Source organism: Budorcas taxicolor, chromosome 19 (genome assembly GCF_023091745.1).
Source record: "Budorcas taxicolor isolate Tak-1 chromosome 19, Takin1.1, whole genome shotgun sequence".
NCBI lineage: Eukaryota > Metazoa > Chordata > Mammalia > Artiodactyla > Bovidae > Budorcas > Budorcas taxicolor.
The window spans coordinates 37,387,349-37,413,486 of NC_068928.1; the positions used below are offsets into that span (position 1 = coordinate 37,387,349).

General features: G+C 41.6%; 1 protein-coding gene across 1 annotated transcript; it reads right to left on the minus strand.

Moving 5' to 3' along the window:
* Nucleotides 1–3,550: 3,550 nt before the first annotated feature.
* On the minus strand, nucleotides 3,551–25,918 carry CALCOCO2 (calcium binding and coiled-coil domain 2). Its single transcript, XM_052657278.1, has 13 exons — nucleotides 25,770–25,918; nucleotides 19,370–19,559; nucleotides 14,896–14,998; nucleotides 14,411–14,544; nucleotides 13,486–13,611; nucleotides 12,255–12,343; nucleotides 11,796–11,865; nucleotides 11,027–11,149; nucleotides 10,656–10,742; nucleotides 7,992–8,087; nucleotides 6,125–6,254; nucleotides 5,062–5,090; nucleotides 3,551–4,570 (listed from the first exon to the last, which is right to left on the minus strand). The coding sequence occupies exons 2-13, from the start codon at nucleotides 19,547–19,549 to the stop codon at nucleotides 4,391–4,393; spliced, it is 1,347 nt and encodes a 448-aa protein (XP_052513238.1). The 5' UTR covers nucleotides 19,550–19,559; nucleotides 25,770–25,918; the 3' UTR covers nucleotides 3,551–4,390.
* Between the last annotated feature and the right edge of the window lie 220 nt (nucleotides 25,919–26,138).

Here is a 26,138-nt window from a genome sequence, read left to right on the forward strand (position 1 = left end):
TTCTGTTTTTTAAAAGGAAATCCTGGCCCTATATTAGCTCTGCACACTGTGGGTGCTCAATAAATGTCGACTGACTGGGTAAATGATAGACTTAGTCCCCTGGAGTGTCATATTCTTTCTTTCCACAGGGAGAAAGTAATAACATTCAGCAGAGCAGGCTGGATCCCTTAATATGATTACCTGGAATTTGTGGGCTGGTGACTCTTTCCCCCAACTTTATTGGGTACATTCATCTCCACAGAATAGATATTCCCGGAGACCGCTAATGCTACTGGCCAAACAATGGGCTACCATTAACTGGCCTAACCCTGCTCATCACAGGCTTCCCCTGGGGCTTGGCGGTAAAGAATCTGGCTGCAACGCAGGAGCCACAGGAGACTCGGGTTCAATCCCTGCATCGGGAAGATCCCCTGGAAGAGGGCATGGTAACCCACTCCAGTATTCTTGCCTGGAGAATCTCCATGGATAGAGAAGCCTGGTGAGCTACAGTCCATCGGGGTTGCAAAGAGTCAGACACGACTGAAGCAACTCAGCACACATGCACATACGCACTGCTCATCACATGCACATACGCACTGCTCATCACATATGAGGCACTGCCTCCAGCCCAAGAGAATCCAACACTGCTGAAGCAGGGGTTGTACTGCAAGTGTGCTTTAACCAAGGTCAACTGTGTTGAACTTGTTGTGTATCTGTGTTTAAGACATCCTAGAGACTTCCCTGGCAGTCTAGTGATTAAGACTCTGTGCTCCCAAGGCAGGAGGCATGGGTTCTAGCTCTGCTGAGGGAACTAAGATCCTTCACGCCACATGGTGTGGCGAAAAAAAAAAGACATCCTGCTATGAGCCTTATATGCCATATATGACCTTACCATTTTTTAACCTTTTAAAAACATACCAACTTGAGATATAAACAATATATGGAATATATATCACCTATTTTGAGTGTGTAATTCAGTGGTTTTAGTATAGTCACAGAATTGGGCAACCACCTCCATAATAAATTTTAGAACATTTTCTTTACTCTCAAGAGAAACTCCCTACCTATTAGCAGTCATTCTCCATTTCCCCCCAACACCCAACCCTATGAAAAGGGCTGTTTTTGTTTTAGTTGCTGAGTTGTGTTTCGTGATCTCGTGGACTGTAGCCTGCCAGGCTCCCTCTGTCCTTGGAATTCTCCAGGCAAGAATACTAGAGTGGGTTGCCATTTCCTTCTCCAGGGGATCTTCCTGACCCAGGGATCAAACCTGTGTCTCCTGCATTGGCAGGGGGATTCTTTACCACGGAGCCACCAGGGAAGCTCCAGGAAAAGGGCTAATCTATTTTGTTTCCATAGAATATTCTCCTACTTTGGATATTTCATATAAATGGAATCTTGCAGTATGTGGTCTTTTGTGACTAGCTTCTTTCAATCACCAAGTTTTCAAGGTTTCAAAATATTGTGACGTATCAGTATTTCTTTCCTATTTATGCCAAATAATACCCTGTTTTATGGCTGTGCCATATTTACCCATTCATAAATTGATGGACATTTGGGTTGTTTTCACTCTTAGCAGGTTATTTCTCCACATTTCATCTTACTAATCTATAAAAATGGGAATTAGCAGCTGTCTGTTTCAAAGGATTACTGAAAGTACACATGGAAAATATGAAATACATTCTAAACTATAAAGCACTACATACATGTAAAGACATCATTTTAATATTTATATGAGATCAATTAAGGAGTGTTGGGGCCAGTGTAATTTCCCTGAGCTTGTGGCCTATTGTTGGTTAACTCAGGGGAATTAGGTGCTATCTCTTCGGGTTTGATCTCTACGTTACATTGAGTCCATTTTGCCTTTTTTCCTAGGTAATGGACTGTATCTTTTAGCCGCAGCCTATCATCTCATTAGCATTTGTTGCTAGGAGACCAGGTTAGAGAATGCTTAGCTCAGTGCAATCCACAAGGCAATGTAGAAAATCACCAGAATCACAGGACGTTTAAACATCAAGGCAGTTCCATTTCATCCCAATTTTTAGCAAGTCAAGGGAAAAGGGCTGAAGCTACAGGTGTTCCTAAGGACCTTGCTTTACCAAATATCTTGCCGACTCCCCCTTCTCTGATTTTAGGTTCGCTTTCCTTTACTACTCACACTCATGTATGCCCGGGTGACTTTTGTTTTTCCCCACTGCTTAGCAAGTACATGTGCTAAGGTAATGCAAAAACATTTTAATATTAAAAAAGAGAAAATGAACTAAGAAGGATAACTTGTTGCCATAATAAGTACAAAGATTCCAAACCCCAATTTAGATGTAGACACCATTTTACTCCTACCACCTGCTATTTTTCAGAGGCATTTTACAGCTTTAAAGTCTGTGGGTGCAAGAACTATACAGGGGAAAGGCTGGGGTGATCTTCTAGTTTTCATCTTCATTTTATTAAAGGGGTGATGACTGGATTATATAAGAATGACTGTTTCCTTTACCACTAGTAACTGCCTGGAGCATAATTTCCCCTTCAAAGCCTTGGTAAGAGCAGCTGGGGATAATGAACAGTGGTTAAAAGATGCTTTGTTTTACATCCAGAAAAAAGGATCATTAACACCTCAACTGTTTTTTTTACCAAGCCTGTGGAAGGCTCCTGCTGCTGTTGATAATCACGGTAACCCTCAGGGTAGCAGGGGCAAAGGGGAGGGTAATTCACCAGAAAATGGTATTCACTGATTTGGATTATGTGCACCACTGCTCCTCTCCATTCATGTGCTTAATTAAGAGCTGACTAGTACAAAATAAATGAAACTGCAATTCTTCATTGGAACTATCTGGGGAGTAACAGAAATTTTGCAGGGAGGAGGGGTATATGCCAGAAAAACCACATTACTCTCTATTATATTTCTCTTCTAGACTTTGTGTTAATGTCACATCTGATTCTGAGGGGCAAAGACTTATGAGTCCAAGAGACATCCTATTGAAATGGTGATACAGGAGAAGGAGGGGGGCAGTATAGTTTCATCTTCTTGTTATCAAAGGAGAAATAAAGGCCAGGAGCTGTGACCAACATAATATAGCTAGTCTAAGGCGCAACTCCAGTCATGCCAGGGAAAACCTCAGAAGGATTGCACAGCAATAGGTGGCTCAATCTGATTCACAACATTATTTCATATCATTCAAAAGTTCCTGTAAAAGCCTTTCTAGTGACCAGCTGGTTGATTGCCTGGGGGTTATTTCCATTTGTTCAGTCTCTCAGGTAGAGAAAATGGAATTGCTTTCTTTTGGTTCAAGTAGGCAGGTCTGGATGGAAGGAATTGAACTTAGTTCACAAAAGGGGCCAGAATCCACACTCTTTAAAAAATACACATAAAGTTAGAGCAATGAGTCGAGGTTCCAGTTTCTCAAGCTCATGCTTCCTCAACTCCGTCTCCACCTCAAAGTAACGGCCAGGATACTCTTGTTAACTAGTTAAGACAGGTGAAGAGAAATCTTTGGTGGGGTCTATAATTCCCACAATCCTTTTGATTACACTTTCCCCATAAGCTTAAAAATAAAAAAACATGAACTCAAGGTTTATTTTAAATTACCAAAGTCCCTGAAGTAGAGGACTAGTTTATTTTTAGTATTAAAGTGATGAACAATAGTTCTCATTATTCTGACTTATCCTTTTTCAAACTCACTTACTCAGAAAGTTGCAAACCCATACAGTTTCTAACAAGTCCCACTAACCATTAAGAAAGGACTTATAACAATAAAAGTTATGTGCACATGGAAAACCAGAGTAGAAAAATGCCATTCAGAGGTATAATACAAAGAGAAATAAGACTTTCTGGGATTTAAATAATATTTCACGTCCATGATTCAGGAATGCTTCTGTTGGGAGCTGTGAAATCAAGGTGAGAAAACTTTGGTATCCAAATTGGATGTTTGGGTTCTCTGCCATGCCATTTGGGGCTAGGCCTGAGGAGGAGGAAGAAATTCTCAATCCCAGATCAGTCGCCAGTCCCAGGCTCAGGAGGGAGGACTAAGCACAAACATACTCAAGGTCTGACCTTGAACGGCAGCGGGACAACCTGGGAAACGACTCACTTGAGTCAGGCCGGCTGCGAAGAGCCAGGTCAGCCCTATCGCAGGCAGGGCCTTTACGCTAGAGACCCTCACAAGAATAGGCATTTTAGGTGAGAGGCTGACATAGCTGGAGTTATGTGACTTAAAAGGCGGTAACCCACAGGGATGGAAGTAACAGCCCTTAACACTATGCTTCAGATAATCGACATGACTCCACCTATAGGGGAGCAGGACTAAGTAACTTCCTAATAACTGAGGTTAGGCAGGATCTTAGGTCATAACTCATAGAAGAAGCGAAGGTTCTACTGTATAAAATCCAGGTACAGTATAGATCCAAGAGGCTTGGACACTTAGAGAGTGTGGCAGAACACATGGTCTTCAAAGATCTGCTTCTCTTTTGCTGGGAAGGTCTTGTCACATATTGGACAATTCAAACTAAGGGTCTGCAGGTGCTGCTCCAAGGCCAAGTCGTGATCAAAACCATCATCAAGAAAGTCTGATTTGCAGACGGGGCATTTCTTGATGGAGAGCTGGGAGGAAGAACAAAGAGGTCAGTCTGAATGCCACGTATACATGGCAGAGACCGTGTCTGACTTTCTACTGTATCCTCAGCACCTAGCATACTGCTCGGCAGATGGTAGGTGATCAAGAAACAGAAGATGAATGAGCAAATTCACATTTGGAGATACTCACTAGGGCTTTCCCTAACCCCAGGATTGAAAGGAAGCACTGGTATACCTCGTTTGGCTACCTGCCTGGTTCATCTTTCCTCCCCAGTCCTGCTACCAGACTCTACTTGCAGGTAGAGATCTTGAACAGAACAATGATGGATAAACTGTGCTTTTCTCTCTCCACCTGAACAGGCTCTCTTAGCTCTTGGCACTGACCAAATTTATCTTGCTGACTTAGGAGTTATCACAATGAAACAGTCTCCCTATAGTTCTCCCCTAAACTGGATGGAGCAGGAAGGGAAATTTTCTCAAAGCTTTGATGTGGGCAATCTCATGAATCAAATACTTACCGGGCTTGGGGCAGAACTTTCTTGGATACCTGAGGGTAATAAAAAAGATTTCATTCAATGAAAAAGTATCTATGCACTAGAACGCATTCTCCAGCTGTGTTCTAGCAGCTATTTTCTTTAACCCTCATCATTCCTCTTCTGATTCTTTAGCTCTCACATATATCATCTATTTTGATAGAGGGGATCTAAGTCAATGAGGGAAAAGAGGAAAAAATAATGAAGCGGCATTTTCAGTGGCCATTATATAATCAGAAAAAACAATAAACCTGTTTTCAGTATGGAGAAAATGAGATTTTAATGAAAACAGTAACAATTTAACAAGAAAATAGTCTGAGAATAGATTTTAAGACCAAATGCACATGAAGTCATTTTTTTAATGAAATGCTTAAAAATAGTTTTAAGGAAAAATAAACTCGTACCACTGTCTATTGCAAAGATGTGATTGTAACTGTTAAAAAATATGACTGCTTTAAACTGTCCCTAAAAAGCAAATGAGGTCTCATGTTGCTTTTGGAGACAAAAAAGCAGGAAAGTTCCCTGTGTGGCAAGGACATCTGACCCCAGGTCCATAAATGACAAGACTGGCTGTCACCACCCACCTCCCCACCCCCTGCATTTCCTGTCCTCCAAACCACCCAGAGGTCTCTGTGGAGCACACCCCTGCTACCCCTGGTCAGGCCATGGGGGGGGCTGCCTCACCGCCCATCCTGGGCAGCAGAGCCCGCCTCTCGTGCTTCCATTTCCAAATCTTAATTAGCTTCCTTGGCTCTGTGTATATCTTCTGCACAGAGACATTTTTCTGATTTATATATTTGGAATATAGCCACGGGACTCCATTTGTGTCTGCTGCCTCCAGGCGAATGATCTGATTTGCGACTTCTAGATTCAGATTTATTTCTCAATTAACACTTCTTGCCTGGCAATCTTTCTGTTGGGTACTCAGCTTCTGCCCAGCAAGTCTTAACAATGAGGCTGGTCTTAATTAGCATCTCAGATAAAAGAAATTTAGTGGGGGAACGGAATGCAGGCAGGGGCTTCCCAGCTTGAGTGGCAACGTTCTTACCAGAATACGGGTTTCCAAAGACAAGTCCCTGGTCTTGTCTTGTGTCTCCTTGACTCGAAGTGGGCACTTGATGTGGCAAAGAGTCACAGTTCAGGTAGCTCAGCAGACTGCTATTCTCTCTCTTCAAAAACTAAGGATAGAGTATTCACAGAGATATGTTGAAAGACAACAACAAAGAATGGCCACGAGGAACTGGCCACGGATGCTCATTACAGGTAGCTGTCAATTAACAATGTGGCACCAGCGAAGTCCAAGAAGTGATAAACCGTTATTCTTCAAAAGGGGAAGCAGCATCCTCCATATGCCAAAGATATGAGGTCTTTTTTTTTTTTTTTTAAGATTTTTTTGATGTGGACAATTTTTTCAAAGTCTTTCTTGAATTTGTTAGCAACACTGCTTCTGTTTTGTTTTTTTGGCCACAAGGCATGTAGGATCTTAGCTCCCCAACCAGGGATTGAACCTTGCACTGGAAAGCAAGGTCTTTACCACTGGACTACCAGGGAAGTCCCCAAATCTAAGTATTCATATCTAAATTTAAATATATACAGGATTTTATTTAGATCAATGCAAAAAGGAATTTATAATCTTTAAACACATACCAACTGAAGCGGGTATAGAAGCTGTGTGGATATGTGAGGGCGGCAGGAGCTATATTAAGACTAAAACTGTTGTGCATTATTGAGAGCAAAATGCTTCTTTTAGTCCCCTTCCTAGAACAATTTTCTTACACACTGTGAATGTTCTTCTGATATAATTTTCCCCTCTTCATGTTTTATCCCATCAAATGGATATGCTAACAGAGTGAGAGGGAGGAAGGAAGAGAGGGAGGGAATGCAAGGAAGAATGTAAGAAGTCAAGCTGCAAGGCAGACAGGTGACATTTAAAGTTCTCAGAAGAAAGAAAATTAGTAAACTTCTGAACATCTTCAGGGGGCTTTACTATAGTTCTTAACAAAGCTTCCAGGTATCAGATGTTTTTCTTGTTGTAAGTGGTGTGAATTCTTCCTTTCCCATCTCCTGCACACCCTCCCCAAAGGCCCACCCATGTTATCGACTATTTCAAAGTCAAGGTACTTAAGTAAATTAAGAGGATGAGAATGACAGGACCAGAAACAGACCCCAAAGTCCTTCTGCAAAACTGAAGCCCATTGGCATAAATGATGCAATCAAAGGTAGGGAGATGACTGAAGGCACAGCCCAGAAGCGTTATGGAGAGGGAGGGGATGCGAGATGAAGAATGGCTGGAGGTATAGATCAGAGGAGAAGCCAGAATGCATGGACACCTGCTCTTTGATGCTAGCCAGTATGTGAGAATGGCTTCAAGTTCAATCTTTTTATTTGTTGCCATCATCGTCAATCAATTAATGTGTTTAGCACAGAGCAGAAAATACCGGTTGGATGAACGAATGAGCTGATGAATGAGTGAATGTACAGTATTTCGGGGGGGCCTACCATGGGTCCAGCACTGGTACAGATCACCACTTCTGTTCCTAGTTTGGCAGCAGAGAAAAAGAAAAATGTTGTGCAGAAAGAAAGGGGTCCCTTGGCTAAACAGCATAAAAACGACGTAGGATATTATTCCCTAAATACAATACTTTTGATAGCTGTGGAGTTAAAAGCAAAAATAGTAACTCAGATCTTCATCAAGGCTGTTCCTTTCAAGTTGACTACTGCCATGCCAAGCACGTTTCAGTTACAGAACAAAGAGTAGGTTTTGCGGTAGATTAGGAAACCAGATGAAATGTACTCTTTGTTTAGGGAAACTGTTTCATCCAATGTCCCAGAAAGAGCTCTTTTAACTTTTTATGTTATCACCACATCTCTGGGTCATCCTTCTCCTTCCCTTTAAAACTCTTTTACACACTTACATCATTTTCTTTTTCTATTTTCTCTTTCTCTCTCTGTAGAACATTACATATTATCTTGTTCTCACTCAGTCTTTTTGACAGGTCCATGTTCTGGTCCTATCAAAAAAAAAAAAAAGTTAGGATTAGGATCACATATCGTAGTCTGGATCTGAGGTGGGGTACAACAAGGAGATAGAAGAGGATCTGGTTTCCGAAGTGGTGGGACTGAGGTGGGGGGAAGGGACCAGGGAGGGGGACGAGTGGTGTCATGGAGGGGATGCAGACTTACAGAAAAGTGACTTAACAAAATGCCTGAAGGCCTGGGCTGGCATCAAGATGCCTGTTTCTTTTGGTTTAGCTGGGAGTAAGTGACCAAAGAGAGTTAGCTTGGGGGAAACCTCAAGACTGACTTATCAGAATGAGGGAAGGAAACCCCACCCAACCATGGACACAATCATCTCTGTCTTGAATGAACACCTCACTGAATGCACAGTGAAGCACTGAGTTAGGCTGGTGTGATTCCCAGTGTGAGGACAGGCATGTGGATTCCAGTTACGAGGAAGAAGGAACCCTGGATGGCATTAATCGAAGCCTACAAGGAACCCAGACTGGGGTCTTGGGCTTTCCAGTACGATGGGTTCACCTGACTAGTTTCATGGACCCGAAAGTCATAGGCATGCTTCAGTGCTTCCCGTCTCCTACCTACATACGTACACATGCGCATACCTCACAGAAACACTTAAGCTAATCTTACTAGTTGTGGGTGGTTTTTTTTTTCCAAGATTTTTTATTTGAATGCTGGTGCCCAAAATGCTGTGCGCTTCTAGCCGACCCTGAGGAAGTAATGCCAGAGGGGGCTACCCGATGACAGTGCTGACTGGAGGCTCCTGGCTCCCCATCCCCATTGGCTCCTGCTGGCTCTTCTGGTCCTGCTTCACTTCCTCAAAAGGCAGAAATAAGAAAGGACTATCTGAGTCCGCACAGCAACCCACTCAATGGTTACAAAAACCTTCCCTGAGACCCATGGCTAAGCTGAGGCTTCTATTTCCAGGGATCCCCAGACTGGTTTCTGGCCGCATACTCCATCCCTCCTCTTTTTAGCAGAAGGATAAATCTCTCTCTGTAACAAGGGTGTAAAATCCTAGTCCTGGAACCACAAACCTTCATACCCCTTGCTTCCTGGGCCCCACATCTCTGTCACCTACCCGTGTGGCAGCCCTGAGTTGCCTGATCTGTTTGTGGAGACGTTGACACTCCTTGTACTTCTCTAAGAAACAGGCTTTCCCGGCCTCTACTTTTGCCTTTAGGCGTTCCACCTCTTGTACTAACTGCTCCTCCACTGCTGTTTTCTTGTTCCTAGGCTCCTGAAGCATAAGATACGTAGTCCTCAGAGTTAGGGGCCTTTTGAATGCATGAGGAATAAAGAATGCTATCAGACAGCTAGGGTGCCCCCTGGGTCTTGAAAAGTATTCCATGAAAACCAAGGAAACCCATATCTGCCACAAGGAGGTCCAAACCTTTGAATGGCTAGAGATTATTTACAAACAACAGTAATTTCTTTGCCACATCAGAGGTCACAAACTCAAAAGTGCCAACAGGAGCCTGGCAAGTAATATAATTAACTGGAGGAGTGGGATGATGCCATGAAACAGCAAGACTGCAGCCACATGGGGCATACAGGACCCATCAAGAGGGTCAGCAGCTACTCAGCTCCTGCAGCCACGTGCGGCATACAGGACCCATCAAGAGGATCAGCAGTTACTCAGCTCCAGACACCACTGCTGGACAGGTATGGTGGCCCAAATGTTGCCAGAGCCTCTGATCTTCCAAGAAGCTGGAAATACCATTTTTTAAAAAATGGGAAATATTCCCATTTTTAAGTGTTGATAAGCAAATCAATTTTTAAAAAGACACTATTTAGAACAAATAAAACATTTATATGGAATATACTTAATCTATGAGTTGCTGATTTTCAAATTTTGTTGAATCTATTCTTGAGTACATCAAGCTAAAATACACAGTAACATACATAGTAGGTACTCAATCATTGACTGGATAATGACTGACTGAATGAATGATGCATGAATGATATGAGTTACATTCCCAATAAGTGGATATTTTCCACACATCGGGATTTCTCAGGTCTTCACAACAGCTCAGAAAATGGGATTTCTAGCACTTGTTATCACCACAAGGCCTCTTCTATAACAATATATTACAGGAAATTATTAGTCAATTAGGCTTTCATCACTGTGTTGCATAGCTTAGAATAATGTATGACAATTGCTAACATTATATTAATATTAATTATAACAAAATTTGACTACTGTAATATTTTCTAATTTAGAGCTCATTTTATAATCATTAATATGTCTGCCCCCACAGTAACTCTTTGAAAAGGGGGCAGGGGTTATTCTGTGTGATTCCTTACCCAAGGCTCTATTTACTACAACCTGCCATGAAGTTTAACTTAGAATAGTCCTCTGTCACTCATCACACATTAGAAATGCCCAGCTCTCCTAAATAGTTTGTAAAAGTCAGATTCTCTGTCCTTTTGGGTACAGAGAAAGGACTCCAGAGGTAAATGCTATTCTAATCTGTCATTGACCCTATCACCTGAAAATAGGTCCTATCCTTTCCTTTCCTTAGGCGCCCTCCCACATAGCCATTCAAAGACAGACATGCCGTTAACTCCTGTTGTTTCCTCGCTGCAGTAGTTTCTTTCTGCTTCATCTCCTCCACTGTCTGCTCGAGCTTCTTCCGGTGCTCCCTCTGCAGAAAAACAGATTCTGAGTACCACTGCTGGGAAAACACACACATGCATAAGCACAAGTATGCATGCACTGGGGAAGGGCCTGCTAAGCTAATGAGCAAGAGAGGGAAAAGCAAATCTTCTCTTATTAGCTTCTGAGAAAAGCCGTGAGATGCCTCATTTTAGATGGCTTCCCCTGAAACCTTTCCCAGAGTCTGTGATACCCACATATACAAGAAAGAAAGAACAATCCATATATTTTTTCACAAAGGTCAAAAAATATTATTTTCTTTCATGACTCTACCTGTTCAGTTAAACTGAGAAAGAGCTGGCCATTTTCCTCTTTCAGGCGCTCCAGCTGCTCTGTCTTGTCTTGAACTCCCTGAACAAGCTTCTCCATTTCTTTCCCTTGATTTGACAGCTGAGCCTAAAGCAAAAGAAGTGAATACAATCAAGATATAAAAGAAGGAAACCTAAACAGGAACAATGCTTTGAAACGTACAGTAACATAAAAAGATGTGCTTTCCCCAGCAATTCCAACTTCCTATCAACTTCTGTGTTCTTCAGCTCTACCTTACACCTGCTAGAGAAGGGAAAGGCTACCCACTCCAGTATTCTTGCCTGGAGAACCCCCATGGACAGGGGAGCTTGGTGGACTTCAGTCCATTGGGGTGCAAAGAGTCAGATACGACTGAGCAACTAAGCACAGCACCTTACACCTAAGAATCTAAGACTCAAATTGAGTAAAACTTGACAAACTACCCTTTAAAGCCCCTCTCTAAGGCACAGCCTCCTAAAAATGAGAGCAGTTCTGCTTCTACCCGCTTATCCAATCTTTTTAGTAAGATTTTGCTGGAAAAGATTTTGTAGCTAAAAGAAAAAAATTAGAAAGGATATTGGGGGCGGGGTGGTGGTCAAGAATGGAAAACACACACTCTGAAATTTCAATCTGATGCTCTGAGAAGTCCACCATTAGGCACCCACTATAACGCGCTGCATCTTCCTGGATCACCAGAGTGGAGTGGTGGTGAGGCTAAGAAAATCTACTTTGGCAAAGGTTTGGCATAACCTACCTGAAGCTGATCCACTCTGACCCCCATCTTCTCATTTTCTGAGGACATCTTCTGGTTTTGTTCTTTCAGTCTGTGGAGGTAAGAGACGACTAAATGAAAAATACGCTGATTCTAGTTGAGCTACCCCAGACCATAAATGATTTAAGGCTGCCTTGGCCCTAACCCTGCAGTTATTTTAAAATCCACTAGTCTCTTCTTCAGTCCCGTTCTGGCTTCCTGATCTCAAACTCCAAGTGTTCACTACTTAAAACTAATACCTGAATTCAGGTCATTTGTCTTTACCATTTTGATTCTAATTCTCTAACCCAGACTCAAAGAGCTCATGAGTCAAACAGGGAGAATCATACCTATCGTTGTCCTAACAGGAAGACTGCACTAACAAATTCTAAAAATCTAATCTGACCTTGCCTAAGGGTGTTTATAATACAGCAGCTCCTCCCATTCAAGAATGAGACTCACTGAAGCAGCTCTAACTCCCAACAGTCCTTCTGTTCTTTCATTGTCTGTTCCAACTTCTTATTGATGCTCTTCAGGGTTTCCAGCTCCTCCTGTAGATTGAAATGCCAAAGGGACTGACCATTTCTAAGGCAGTGTTTAGTATCTCAGGCAGCCAACAAATATTTATTGAGCACTTATAATATGTCAAGCATATACGCACAGCAGTGAAATGAAATATCCAAGTAAAAGGATTTTCATATTAAAATGTTCTTAATATGTTCTTTCCATATTAAAAATACATTTATCTTAAGAGTTTGGGATTAACATACATAGACTACTATCTATAAAATAGATAACCAATAAGGGCCTATGTATATAGTACTGCTGCTGCTGCTAAGTCGCTTCAGTCGTGTCCGACTCTGCGACCCCACAGATGGCAGCCCACCAGGCTCCGCCATCCCTGGGATTCTCCAGGCAAGAATACTGGAGTGGGTTGCCATTTCCTTCTCCAATGCATGAAAGTGAAAAGTGAAAGTGAAGTCGCTCAGTCGTTCTTGACTCTTAACAACCCCATGGACTGCAGCCTACCAGGCTCCTCCGTCCCTGGGATTTTCCAGGCAAGAGTACTGGAGTGGGTTGCCATTGCCTTCTCCGGTATATAGCACAGGGAACTATATTCAACATTTATAATAAACTATAAGGGAAAAGAATCTTAAAAACAGATATATATATGCATAATTAAATTACTTTGCTATACATTTGAAACTTATACAACATTGTAAATCAACTATATTTCAAATTAAAAAAAAGAAAGGAAAAAATACATCTACCTTAATTTCTCTTCTAGTGGAGCTAATAATTTGTCCATTAACTCATTACATAAATATTTAATGAGTGCCTATACATACCAGACCCTGTTCTGGCACTGTAGACACAGCAGTGGACAAAATAAAATTCCTTTTTTCCTAGAAAATGCTGTCCAAGAAATTCAGGAAAGTCATTATATATATAATTTTAAAAATTTAGCAGTCACATTAAAAAAGCAAAAAGAGACATGAAATTATTTTACTAATAGTATATGTATTTAATCCAGTGTATCTAAAATATCATTTAAATACATAAACAATAAAAAAGAAACATCTAATATACTAAAATCTGTGCCAGATACTAGTATAACAGAGTCAGATCACACGAAAAAGTGGGTGCTGGACAGGAGCCATCACCCCCATTCACATTTAACAAGCACACATACCTGCTTCTTTTGGAGCGTGGCCTGCATGTCTGAGTTTTGCTTCTGGAGGCTGACACAGCTGTCCTTCAGCTCCCGGTTTTCCTTGCAAAGCTCCTTGTTGTGCTGCTCAATTTCCTCCACCTCACCCTACCAAAGAACGTTCCATACACACGTATTTGGCTTCTTATAGCTCAATGGATATTCAAGTCCTGCTGACATGAAAGTCTCATACGCTGGGATGGTGAGGGTCTAGCTGATCCCCACTCACTGTAGTGACATCTGTGTACCCCAAGTGGAAGCAACCCCTCAGTAGGTAGGGAAGGGGGAAGAGAAATGTATCTACCATAAGCACTGAGCCTGCCATTACCAAGAAAGAAAAGACAAAGAAAATCAAGCCACAGAAAGTTAAAAGGGGAAATGACAGAAGACTGTAATTTTTTTTCGTGCAAATACTTTATTTCTCCTATCAGACTTAGTTATGTGAGACCAGAATAGGGTTTTAACAGATTCTTCATTACATCCCTAGTGTCCACCAGAGTGCTGAAGGGAACTAGATGTCCTGTTAAATAACTGAGTAAGTAAATGAATCTAACTGAAAGATACAAACAAGAATATCTGCTGTGTCTCTCCTCAAAGGAGCTTATAAAATTTACTGTAGTGGTAAGATGTATACATGACAAAAATTAAGTAACTGGGAAAGTTAAGGGAATAACTGAATGCCAAGTGAGTTACAGACGTTTTAGAGAAAGGAGAAATCACTTATTGTTATGATTCTTATCAACATTCTGAAGTCATTCCCTTCTGATGGGTTTGAATGGGACTGTGTAAAAATTTCACAACAGTATCTGTTAGACATTCAATAAATGCTTACTGACTAAAATTCTACCCTACCCTGGAATTGCTACTCTTAATGGCAGGAAGGGACTGAGATGAGATGCTTACAGACCTGAGTGGTAACAACCAGGATGTCCTCTTCATTTTCTGGACGGAACTGGAAAGGGATACTTGCTCCCCGGACCACCCCATCCTGATCCACATAGCAGAACTGGTAATACTCATCATCCTTGGGCAGGTAATAAGCTGGAAATAGAACATGATTTTAAAGGCAAAATATTGCTTCCCTGGTGGCTCAAAGGTTAAAGTGTCTGCCTGCAATGCAGGAGACCTGGGTCAGATCCCTGGGTTGGGAAGATCCCCTGGAGAAGGGAAAGGCTACCCACTCCAGTATTCTGGCCTGGAGAATTCCATGGACTGTATAGTCTATGGGGTTACAAAGAGTCGGACACGACTGAGCGACTTTCACTCACTCAAGGTCTATTCAGAAAACTAAAAATCTAGAAGTCTTTTATCTACCCCAGAAGGCTCTAGCTCAAGAGAATTAATGAGTCTTGGTTGCTGTTTTTAATACCTTTGATCTAGTATCTTTCTCACCTTTGAACTGGACTTCCTGCTGTTTGGATGATTCACTGTTTAGGTCAACGGGCAAAGTAACCCACATGAAGGTGTAGTACTCGCGGGTTGTCTTCCATCCAACCTGCAATGATAAGAGGCTCTTGTTCAGCATCTGAAAGTGCTCAGATTTAGGCTCTGTCTTCTGAATATGCACCTTTCGTTATTTTAAAATTATAGTAGAATAAGTTCTTTATCAAAAGATCTCCCACAATGGATCAAATCTTTGTGACTTATGATAACTACATATACAATTAAAAATTGGTATGTATGCACATATACCAGTTGCTCATAAATTACTCATCTTAGAAGGAAACAAAAACTGGCCACTCAATACCCAGGATAAGAGTGCCAAATATTGTATCTCCAAGTCAGATACAGTACTGAGAATGATTGGGGAAAAAAGTTGTGGGATTGTGAGCTTTGATTCTGCTATCTTCTTACAATGGTATACTTGGAACTTCTTAATCAAGAAGCACTTCTGATCTGCCCTCTCTATTGGTTTGTCCTCTCCTGTGTCCAATTCAGTCTTGTCACCTATACCAACCTGGTTACATCACTGCCTTTAAAAATGGCTTTTTAAAATAATGTGTGTGTTGGGGCTGGATGGGTAAGAGAGTTCTTAGATTAGGAGGCACCAGATAACTAAGTCCAGTTTGTATGATTTTCTTGCTCCGGTGTTTTTTCTTAATATATGTTTATTGAAGACTTTTTGGTGATAAAGATAAAAAATATAATCTGGTAGTCATAAAGGCCTCTTCTAGGTATGAAATGTAGTAAGTCATAAGATATAAGGATACTGTAAAATTTGCCTCAGAGCAGAAAGCTGGCTAAGTGGGAAATATTCTAAGTGTGAAAAGGGGTAAAAGATGCTCAAATCATATCTGGAAGGTAAGTGCATACCAGAGAACAGAGAGGGAGTCACTGTGTCTTCAAAGGGTGAACACTCAGCAAATAAGAAGCAAAATGACATTTATTGCCATACTTTGACTCTGCCTGAGCCCAGGAGGAAGAAAAGAAACTAAAAATAAATCCTATTTTTATATAGTAAGGAATCAGAGCATGGTTGAAAAGGCTATAAGCTCATCAGAACATACTGAGGCAAGTTTTAGTGTCTCATTAATACACACCCCATTGCTGTGAGCACCTCTGAGCCACTGCAGCCTGCAGAGGAACAGGAAGCAGGAATTTTATGGGGTCTTCATTCACATCCTGGAGCTTAATGCACTGTGACTAAAATATCATCTGGGAGGGCCTGAGAATTACTACTGCCTTGGAACAAGGAAGCAACTTCCAGTCACCTGAGCTTTCTGTCCTTGGCTCCTCCATCTCAGGAGTCCTCGTCCCAGCCTGCCTCTTGTGGTATGACCATGGAACACGGCATAAGAGCCCGTAAAGGAGAGCATGGAGCACAGAGCTCTATGTTGAAGGAAGAAAACCTGACTCCCAACCACTTTAGCTTTTATCATTGGTGGTAGCCTTCACTCTATGGAGAAGATGGAGCACGCTGCACACGCAGAAACATTCTGTGAAGGCCCCGTGGGTGCCAGGGACCAGTGGTGTTAGGGCAGATGAGGAGTGGAGGAGCAGGATTAAGACTATACTGAAAGAACACCAGGAACTTTCTAGAAGTGAGCTAGGAAGGACAGGCACTGAAAAGCAGAGATATTACTCCGCTGACAAAGGTTCTTCTAGTCAAGGCTATGGTCTTCCCAGTGGTCACGTACAGTTGTGAGAGCTGGATCATAAAGAAGGCAGAACGCCAAAGAACTGATGCCTTCGAACTGTGGTGCCTGAGAAGATTCCTGAAAGTCCCTTGGACAGCAAGGAGATCAAATCAGTCAATGTTAAGGGAGATCAACCCTGATTATTCACTGGCAGGACTGATGCTGAAGCTGAAGCTCCAGTACTTTGGTCATCTGATGGGAACATACAACTCATCGGAAAAGTCCCTGATGCTGGGAAAGAATAAGGGCAGAAGGAGAAGAGGGCATCAGAGGATGAGATGGTTGGATGGCATCACTGATGCAATGAACGTGAACTTGGGCAAACTCTGGGAGATGATGAGGGACAGGGAGCCCTGGTGTGCTGCAGTCCATGGGGTCGCAGAGTCGCACACAACTGGATGAGTGAACAACAACAAAGGAAGGACAAAACTTTACATTCAGCCCTTAATTCTCTAATTTACTATCTGTTGTTCAAAGGAATTCAGCAGAATAGAGGAAGCAAAGCAGAGTCAAATAAAGGTCTCCAAACGGGGAGACCTTGGGAAAATCACCACGTTGAGTATATTCATTTTATTTATCGGTGTACAAGTAATAAAACGGCTTACACCTCAGGGGGCTGCTGTGCTGTGAGGATTAAATTAGAAAACACACACCCACATACACACACTAAACAAAAAAAAAAAAAGAAGGAAGGAAAGAAAACCCCATCAAAGACCTAGCACATCATATGTTCTCAAAAAGTTTGTGTTCTCTCTTTATTACTCTTAAAATTTTCTATCAGGCTTTAGTAGTGGTGATTGGTTGTTTAGACGCTAAGTCGTGTCTGACTCTTGTGATCCTGTAGACTGTAGCCTGTCAGGCTCCTCTGCCATGGGATTCTCCAGCCAAGAATACTGGAGTGGGTTGCCATTTCCTTCCCCCAGGGGATCTTCCCGACCCAGGAATTGAACCCAGGTCTCCTGCATTGCAGGTAGATGATTTACCAACTGAGCTATGAAGGAAGCCCTTCAGGCTTCAGGGTAGGTGGCAAATCAATAGCTCTTAGGGAATTCCTGGGTGGTCTGGTGGTTAGGACTCAGCACTTTCATTGTCAGGGCCTGGGTTCAATCCCTGGTCAGGGAACTAAGATCCCTGCAAACTGAGTGGCACAGCCAAAAAAATATGATCTAAAAAAAATACAAACAATGCTTTTAAACATCTGTTTTTAAAAAGTATAATCCTTTCATTTGGTTTAGAGTGATATCCTCGCTGGAAGTTGCTAAGGCTTGGGAATTATAAACAATCAGCCTGAGCAAAATGGAAATAAAAAGTTAGATTACCTCTGAGAAGCTGTAAGTAATTTTTAATCATTCTTTTTTTCAATTATATATACCTGTACTGTTCAATATGCTAGCCACTAGCTAGCATATTGAAGCTACTTAAATTAAAATTAAATAAAACTTAAAATTTAGTTACTCAGTCACACTAGCTACACTTTAAGTGCCATTAGCCACATGTGGCTAGAGCTTACTATGCTGGACACCGCAGCAGCCAGTATAGCTCCTTTCTAGAAATTCTACTTGTCAGTGTTAATCATAGAAAGTTCTACTGGACAGCTGAGATACATATGGGGAAGAAAAAAAACAGTTGCCATCTTCTTTCCAAGACAGAAAACATCCTGCTGTGTCAGGTTTCTGTTAGGACACCTTTAGTCTAATGAGTCAGTGTCCTGCAGTCTCAGGAGCTGTCATGATATTCGCCAGAGTCCCTCTGCTTGTCCACTATCCCCACCTCTAAATACCAGCCTTGTTACCTCCAGCTTCCATCACTCTTTCACTTAGCTTGAAATTCCAAACAATTAAGAGAAGGAATTTGATGAGGGATGTGAATTAGCACCAGCTCCTACATACTGCAGTCAAGAATGATGTCTGATTTCAGGACGAACAGTGTTGGCAAAGAAGCACATGACATACTGAGGTGTCAAAACAAAGGTCACTGATGCTGGAACTCTGCAGTGTAAATAATGTATGTTTGACCTTTATCTCCCGTCTCTGGAAATAGGACAATTTGTCATTATGGTATGTGAGTAAATGAGTGAGTGTATGTGTCTGTGGCAGGGGGAATGTCAGAGATAGAGAGAGACATGGTGGGAAAGAAGGGGAAGTTTAGAGAATAAATTGACTATAATAAAAAAGTACCATTTCTGTACTTGAACTGACATGGTGATTAGACACTGGAAGAGGAAACCAAAGGAGCTCATAAACTTTCTGTTCTTGGAAATCTTCACAAAGAAGCAAGACACACTTATTCAGGAACAAACTTCTTGGAGGCAGGGTATTAACTTTTCAACATCTTTTCCAGATTGGTAATACTCATATTAAAAAAAATTAAACACTGTACTAAGTAAGCAAGTGACACTAATTCACAGAAATTATGTAAGAGGCCAACTACCCCAGTCAGGTCATAGATGAATATTAATTTAAAACATATTTACATTTGGTCTTTGAAAGTGTAATAAAACTTGGGTACTGTATGATTTGCTATCTTATTTTAGCTTAAGACTGAAATTAAAATTTGAGTCCTATAGCACTGTTGATGTGTGAAGGGGGAAGTGCTAGGGAGCTGAGGTCAGGATGTTAACATTGGTCACACGTATATGCAAAATGCTTATAATACAGAGACAGACACACACTCATGTAACTAAGATTCACCTCTGGTTCCTAACCATTTGGTACTAAATCAACACTTACTCTAAAGATGCCAATCCAGTCCTTTCGACGGGGAATGAAATGCTGGGTGAGGGTGTAATAGCAGGTGATGTCCCCTCCGGGGATGTAGAACTTCTCCACACTGTTAAAGATGACCTGAGAGAAATGACAGTGGTCCAGCAAGACAGCTGATGTGGGGGGATCCTCTACTGTCTCTTCCATGGTAGGGGTCCTGTTAAGAGACATGGGACACAATAGGGCTCAAAAGGGTTGTCTGAAATGCCGGAAACTTCTGGGCTCTCAGCCAGGGAACATTCCGTTCAGGGCAAGTCAGGAAAAGCAAAAGCCTGACAAGTACTGAGATCACACAACTTGCTTTCTGTTTCACTATGAGCCACTTTGTATTCACAACTTCCTATGCTCTAAGAATTATCTGAGACTATCTTTGACCTCTTCACCACAGGCACCACCATCCTCATTATATCCTTATCCTCTGCTCAGCTAATTTTCTCCCTTTCTTCTAAATGCCTTAAGTAAGGCAGCCTAGAGGTAAATGCCCTGAGCTGGGAACTGTAAGACTTAGATTCTAGATTTTTTATCCCAATAAGCCCTGTGACTTTTAGAATGTCAATTCCTCTAGATTTCAGCCTCTCTATTCAATTCCATTCATCCTATAATTATCAGATCCTTCTTAATATTAAAGCCCTCTGCTAGGGGCTGGGAATGAGTGCAGAAAGATAGGCATAAGAGGAGATTATCTGACATGCAGTGGTGACCAGGACAGTTTCAGATATCAAAATGCTGGAGTTCAAATTCCAGCTTCACCACCTATAAAATGCATGCCCTTGGGTAATTTATTTAACTGGACTCTGCGCATGGTTCCTCATCTGTAAAATGGGGCTGATAACATCTACCTCATTCTTTGTGTGTATGTGTGAGCATTAACTGACATATAGGTATACCTTGAAGATATTGCAGGTTCAGTTCCAGACCTCTCAATAAAGCACATACTGAATAAAAGTGAGTCACACAATTTTTTTTGGTTTCCCGGTACATATAGAAATTCTGTTTACATTATAATCTATTAAGTGCTCAGTAACATTATGTCTAAAAAAACAATGTACATACCTTAATTAAAAATATTTTATTGTTAAAAAGTGTCAAAAGCAACATCAAAGATGACTGATCACAGATCACCATGATAAATATAAAAATAATGAAAAAGTCTGAAATATTGGAAGAATTATCAAAATGAGACATGAGTAAGCAAATGCAGATAGAAAAATGGCACCAACAGACTTCCTTAAGATATGGTTGCCACAAACTTTCAATTTGGTAAAAAAAATGTCAAAAGTATCTGTGAAACACAATAAAACTAGGTATGCCTATAATAGACAGTGACTAGTCCTTAAAGTAGTGCCTGTCATAGAGTAGGCAATTCACACAAAGTAAAGGCATGTTTAATTGCTAAGTTATGTCTAACTCTTTGCGATGCCATGAACTGTAGCCTGTCAAGCTCCTCTGTCCGTGGCATTTCCGAGGCAAGCATACTGGAGTGGGTTGCCACTTCCCTCTCCAGGGAACTGAACCTGTGTCTCCTGCTTGGCAGGCAGATTCTTTATCACTGAGGCAACTGGGAAGCTGCTAAAGTCATGTTGAGTGGCAGAATAAAGTACTTGGACTTTTCTGCATAAAGAGAGGGCTTAACAGACGTGATGATTACTTTTGTGTTTTTTTTTTTTTCTCTTTTCTGGCATACAGTCTTTGCCCTCAAAAGGGTCGCAATCCGATATGGAGGTTAGATGACAATTTAAGTGACTGCCAAATGGATAAATACATGCAAAATGCTCCTGGGTTCAAAAGAGGGAGAGAGATGAAACTGGTTAGGAAAATAAAGAAAAGCTTTGAGCAGTGAGTAAATCCTCAAAGAAGATTAGGGTTTTGACAAGTGTGTTGGGGGTAAGGAAACTTCAGATGAATGTAACAGCATGCATAAAAGCAAAGAAACAGAAAAATGCAGTCCATGCAGTCCATGTTTCGAGGACAGCAAGCAAGTTTGGATCTCTACAAAATGGAGACACTAAGCTGATTTCACCTTTGGAGGTCATAGTACACATAAAATGTGATCAAGGGTGGGGAACTATTGAAGACAAAGAAACAATACATAAAAGAAACAAAGTCTTTAGAACTGTCAGGACCTGATACTTCCTGCCCTTCAAAAGTCACATGTCCTGTGTTCTAAATGCCTCCTTGGTCTAACATTTAGTGAGTCCATGTTACTCAACCCTCAGCTGTACTGGGAAATGAGAACAATACTGCAGCTCTACACAGCAGATGAAGAAAGAGCTGTACATATGCAAAAACGACATAATACCTTACAGATTCAGCTGCTAGAACATGTTGGAAGATTGTATACACACACATGCAAACACAACTTAAAAGAACAGTAAGTACAATAATCAAAAAACACAGTTGCTCTTCTGGCTCTGCCCCACCCACTTATTTCCTGGTTTTATTTTTAACTCTAAGCAAACAGGCCTTCTTTTCCAGCTCCCCCAGAAATAAGTTTTTTCACAGAGAAGGCAAGAGGACTTTGACGTACTCAACTGTCTGTTCTTGGGACTGAACTGAGGAGCTAAGAAATGTATTGGCTTTCTGGTTTGTGACACAGTTTGGCCACATCTTCAATGTCAAAACTCAGATCAGTTTTTCTAAGGAAAGGACAGCTCACATTCCAGTCTAGGCCAGCACTTGTTCCTCCTGATAAGCTGTGGCCTGCTGATCTGATGAACGCTGCAGGAGAATGGGCAGGGAGATTTTTCAACTTGCCGACCCGTCTTTCCTAGTGGACTTCAGTCCACTGAGGCCAGCATAGCCACTGGGTCCTAAGCTTGGAGCACCACTTATCCGAGCATGTAACTTGATCGTGCTTTACCGTGGATAATGATCAATACCTCCAGTAAGAGTGACTTCAGGCCTCGTCTCTCAATTAACCTAAGTACCATCATACTCTCTGCTCTTTTCCTTCATAACACTATCTTAACTGTATATACAACACTAATGCTAGCCCATAGTAACCACTAACTAGGAACTCACAGAATAAATGAATGTAATATGCATGTAATTCATCAAAAAGTGAAAGGAAGGAACTTTGTAGGTAAACAATGGTGTGTATGATGGTGGCGCTTATCCTTGTCTTTAGCCTTGCTCCTAATTTGTTTGGCGTCTTTGGAGAAGCTGCTGTTTCTCAGTTTTCTCTTTTCTAAAATAGAGTGAGGAGCAAGTTGCTGGTGGCTAAGTGGTTAGGATTCTGGGCTTTCACTGCTATGGCCGGGATTCAGTCTCTGGTTGGGGAACTGAGATCCTACAAGCCACATGATGTGGCCAAAAAAATAAAAAATAAAGTAGGGTAAAGAGATGAAAATCTCCAAGTGTTATGTCAGTTCTCGGTATAGCTGGTTCAGCGGGCAGAGCTGGTTCAAGTGGCATGGTGCCAAAAAAATAAAAGGCACAGGTTTGATTTCCTTAAGGACCCATAAAATTCACACTCCATTACCTGCCTTCCACACACTCAAACTCTGGCATGCTGTTTTGCAAATGTATGCTACTCTGAAAGGCAGGACCAGCCAAGGGTATGGGAGTTTGGTACTGCCTCTCTTTACTAGAAAACAATCAATCTATAAGTTAGCTCAGAACAGAACACTGAAGAAATGACAGCATATGTACACAAAATGACATGACAGAGCTCAAGCTCTGAGGCTTGAGCCAATGGAATCTTTGTTGTTCAATCACTAAGTCATGTCTGATTCTTTGTGACCCCATGGGCTGCAGCACACCAGGCTTCCCTGTCCTTCACTATCTCCCAGAGTTTGCTCAAACTCATGTCCACTGAGTCAGTGATGCCATCCAACCATCTCAGCCTCTGTCCGTCCCCTTCTCTTCCTGCCCTCAATCTTTCCCAGAGTCATCTTTTCCAGTGAGTCGGCTCTTTGCATCAGGTGGCCAAAATACTGGAGCTTCAGCTTCAGCATCAGTCTTTCCAATGAATATTCAGCATTTGATTTCCTTTAGGATTGACTGGTTTGATCTCCTTGAAGTCCAAGGGACTCAACTCTCAAGGGTCCTCTCCAGCACCACAATTTGAAAGTATCAATTATCTGGCGCTAAGCCTTCTTTATGGTCCAACTCTCACATCCATACATGACTACTGGAAAAATCATAGCTTTGATTATACGAACCTTTGTCAACAGAGTGATGTCTCTGCTTTTTAATATGCTGTCTAGGTTTGCTATAGCTTTTATTCCAAGGAGCAAGCCTTTTGATTTCAAGGCCAATAGATGGAACTCTGACATAGTTACTTGTTTTTTTCATCTGTTTCCAAAATGATTAAGGTTCTCAGAGGAAGAAGGCAATGTATTCTAAAATGAGTCTCCTGAACTGGCTCCTGGCTTCTAAGAAAACCTGACACATTTTCATCTAATGAGCATCTCAAGATTAATACATGTCTCCTAGGACTGTTCCATGAGGGCACAGATTCTCTTATATTTCCCTGAAGAAAAGGAACAAAAAAGCCAGTTCTACTCCTGCTCTTTCTGAATGAATCTGTAAACTACACTGCTAACACTTTTTAGCAAAAAATTAAAAAATGTTTTAAACTTTCTGATTAGGTTCTAACAATGCAAATATTCAACCAAATCATCTCACCAATTTTCCCAAAGAATTTTCCTCATTATGCTAAATCAGGAAGAATAACCTTATTTAAAAAAAAACTAAACTAAACTAAAATTCTACCACACAAATGTCCAACATTTTTATGTTAGCTTTTTATACCAGTGGGCACATTTCATGAGAAATGAAGACTATAGATAAGTTTCCCTGGATTAGTTCACAGAAAGCAAATGCATCCGAAGCCCAGAGAGAAATGCTAATCAATTCTTCATTTGGGAATAGTTAAAAACAAAACACACATTCAACCCAATTCCTTCATCCTTCTGCTTACTTAACTTTCTAAACTATTAGCAATTAGCAAAATGGATGAACTGATTTGAATCTCATTCCCCCTGGCCCTGGAAGAGATGATTCCAGAAAACTACCCTTTAGAGAACACAGACAATAGCTATTATGGATGTGTAGATGGCCCTGAGATGGGGAACAAAAGCAAAGATACATAGTCACCGGTCCTCAGATTATTACAGCCACTTGCTCTAATCCAAATTTTCCAAGTTCATTCTAGTTCCGTACCTAAAATTTTCGAGTGCCTTAAGTAAATTTCATACCCCCGGGAGACTTTTAATACCTAATTCACTAATAATTCTTTGGATTTGTTACCCAGCTTATTCTAAGCAGCCTTCATCCCTTATACCACATCACTGTGCCAAAAGTACTAAGAAAAAACAGAGAAACAGTTCTGAGCAACCAGAAGAAACTGCAAAAAGCTCAATGTGTACTCAATCTCCATTTTCTTTCATTTTACTTTACTGAGATTTTATACTTTTTCTGTGAAGAGGGTGATTATGCTAACCCTTGAAGTGACAAGGGTAGTGACAGTGTTTGATGTGTAGCAGAAAGGGAACTAAGCTAGGAGCCAAGGGACCTGGGTCCATTAGTTCTGCCACTAACTAGCTCTGAGATCTTGGCCAAGTCACACTACTTTTTAAACCTGTTTCCTCATCTGTAAAAATGCATGGATCGGGCAAGAACATCTCTAAGAAACTTTCCGGCTATAATGATGATCCCAGGTGAAGGAAGAAGGAAGTGAAGACAGAGTTTAACTGTCTTCATATAAGAAAATGAGGAAGCATGGTATTATATTAATAAGCACAGTCAAAAATTTTGAAGAGCCCTATTTGTCCTCTGACTCCAAAGTCTGCAGGATGTGTTAGTGTTGTGTAACTCTTACTACCCTTCTCAGAGTCCTTTCCACTCCACAGATGTCATTTCTGCAAAAGGGTACTTTCAGATAGAGGCCTTCTGAAAGCATCTGTGAAAGTGAGTCACCTGGATATTCCTTAATCATTAAAAATATTCCTTAATCATCTACATAATCTACAAAGGCCTCCTGTATTAAAGTCTTTTGCTTTTAAAGGTTTTTGCAGTAGCGTAGTTGTTATATAGCTTTTATATTATTCTACTCCGCTCCAACCATGGCTACTTGTTGGCTTACATCAGAAGCAAAGAATCCGAGGGATAGAAAAAAGGTTAAATGTCCAGGAGGGTTGAACTCAATAAATAAAAGTGGAAACATTAGCCCCCGAACTCAATTGGGGGGAGTATTGGGGGTGAAGGACTACAGGAGATCGATGGTAAAGAAGCAGGTCACCGCATTCCAGCTGCTCTCTCTTCTCAACTGTCTAGAACATCTCCAATTACAAACGGCAACTGAACGAAAGGGGCTTCAGTGATCAGGAAAGGGAAACTGAGACCCAAAGAGAAAGTAACTTGCCTAGGGTCTCTGGGCAGGGTCCTGCTTCTGCCACCAAGCCGACCGCGATGACGATGACGTCAAGCATGGGAATTAAGAAGCCAGCACGACCTCGGCCGGCGAGCGGGGCATGACGCCGTGACTTCAAGACCCTCACTGGATCACAGGATTCCTTCTGTCCCAGGGACCGCCCACGCGGCCCCGGGCACTGAAGCCCTGCCCTCCTCGGCAGAAAACTGCCCGCAACCCTCCAAAGGCCGCGGAGAGGCTCCAGGGGGCCCATGACGTCACACCCACTTACGGTCACCCTAGAAGGATGAAAGGAGGTGAAAACCGAAACCAACCGCACATCCGCCAGCCCATGGCCCTTTCTCAGGACTGAAAGTGTGA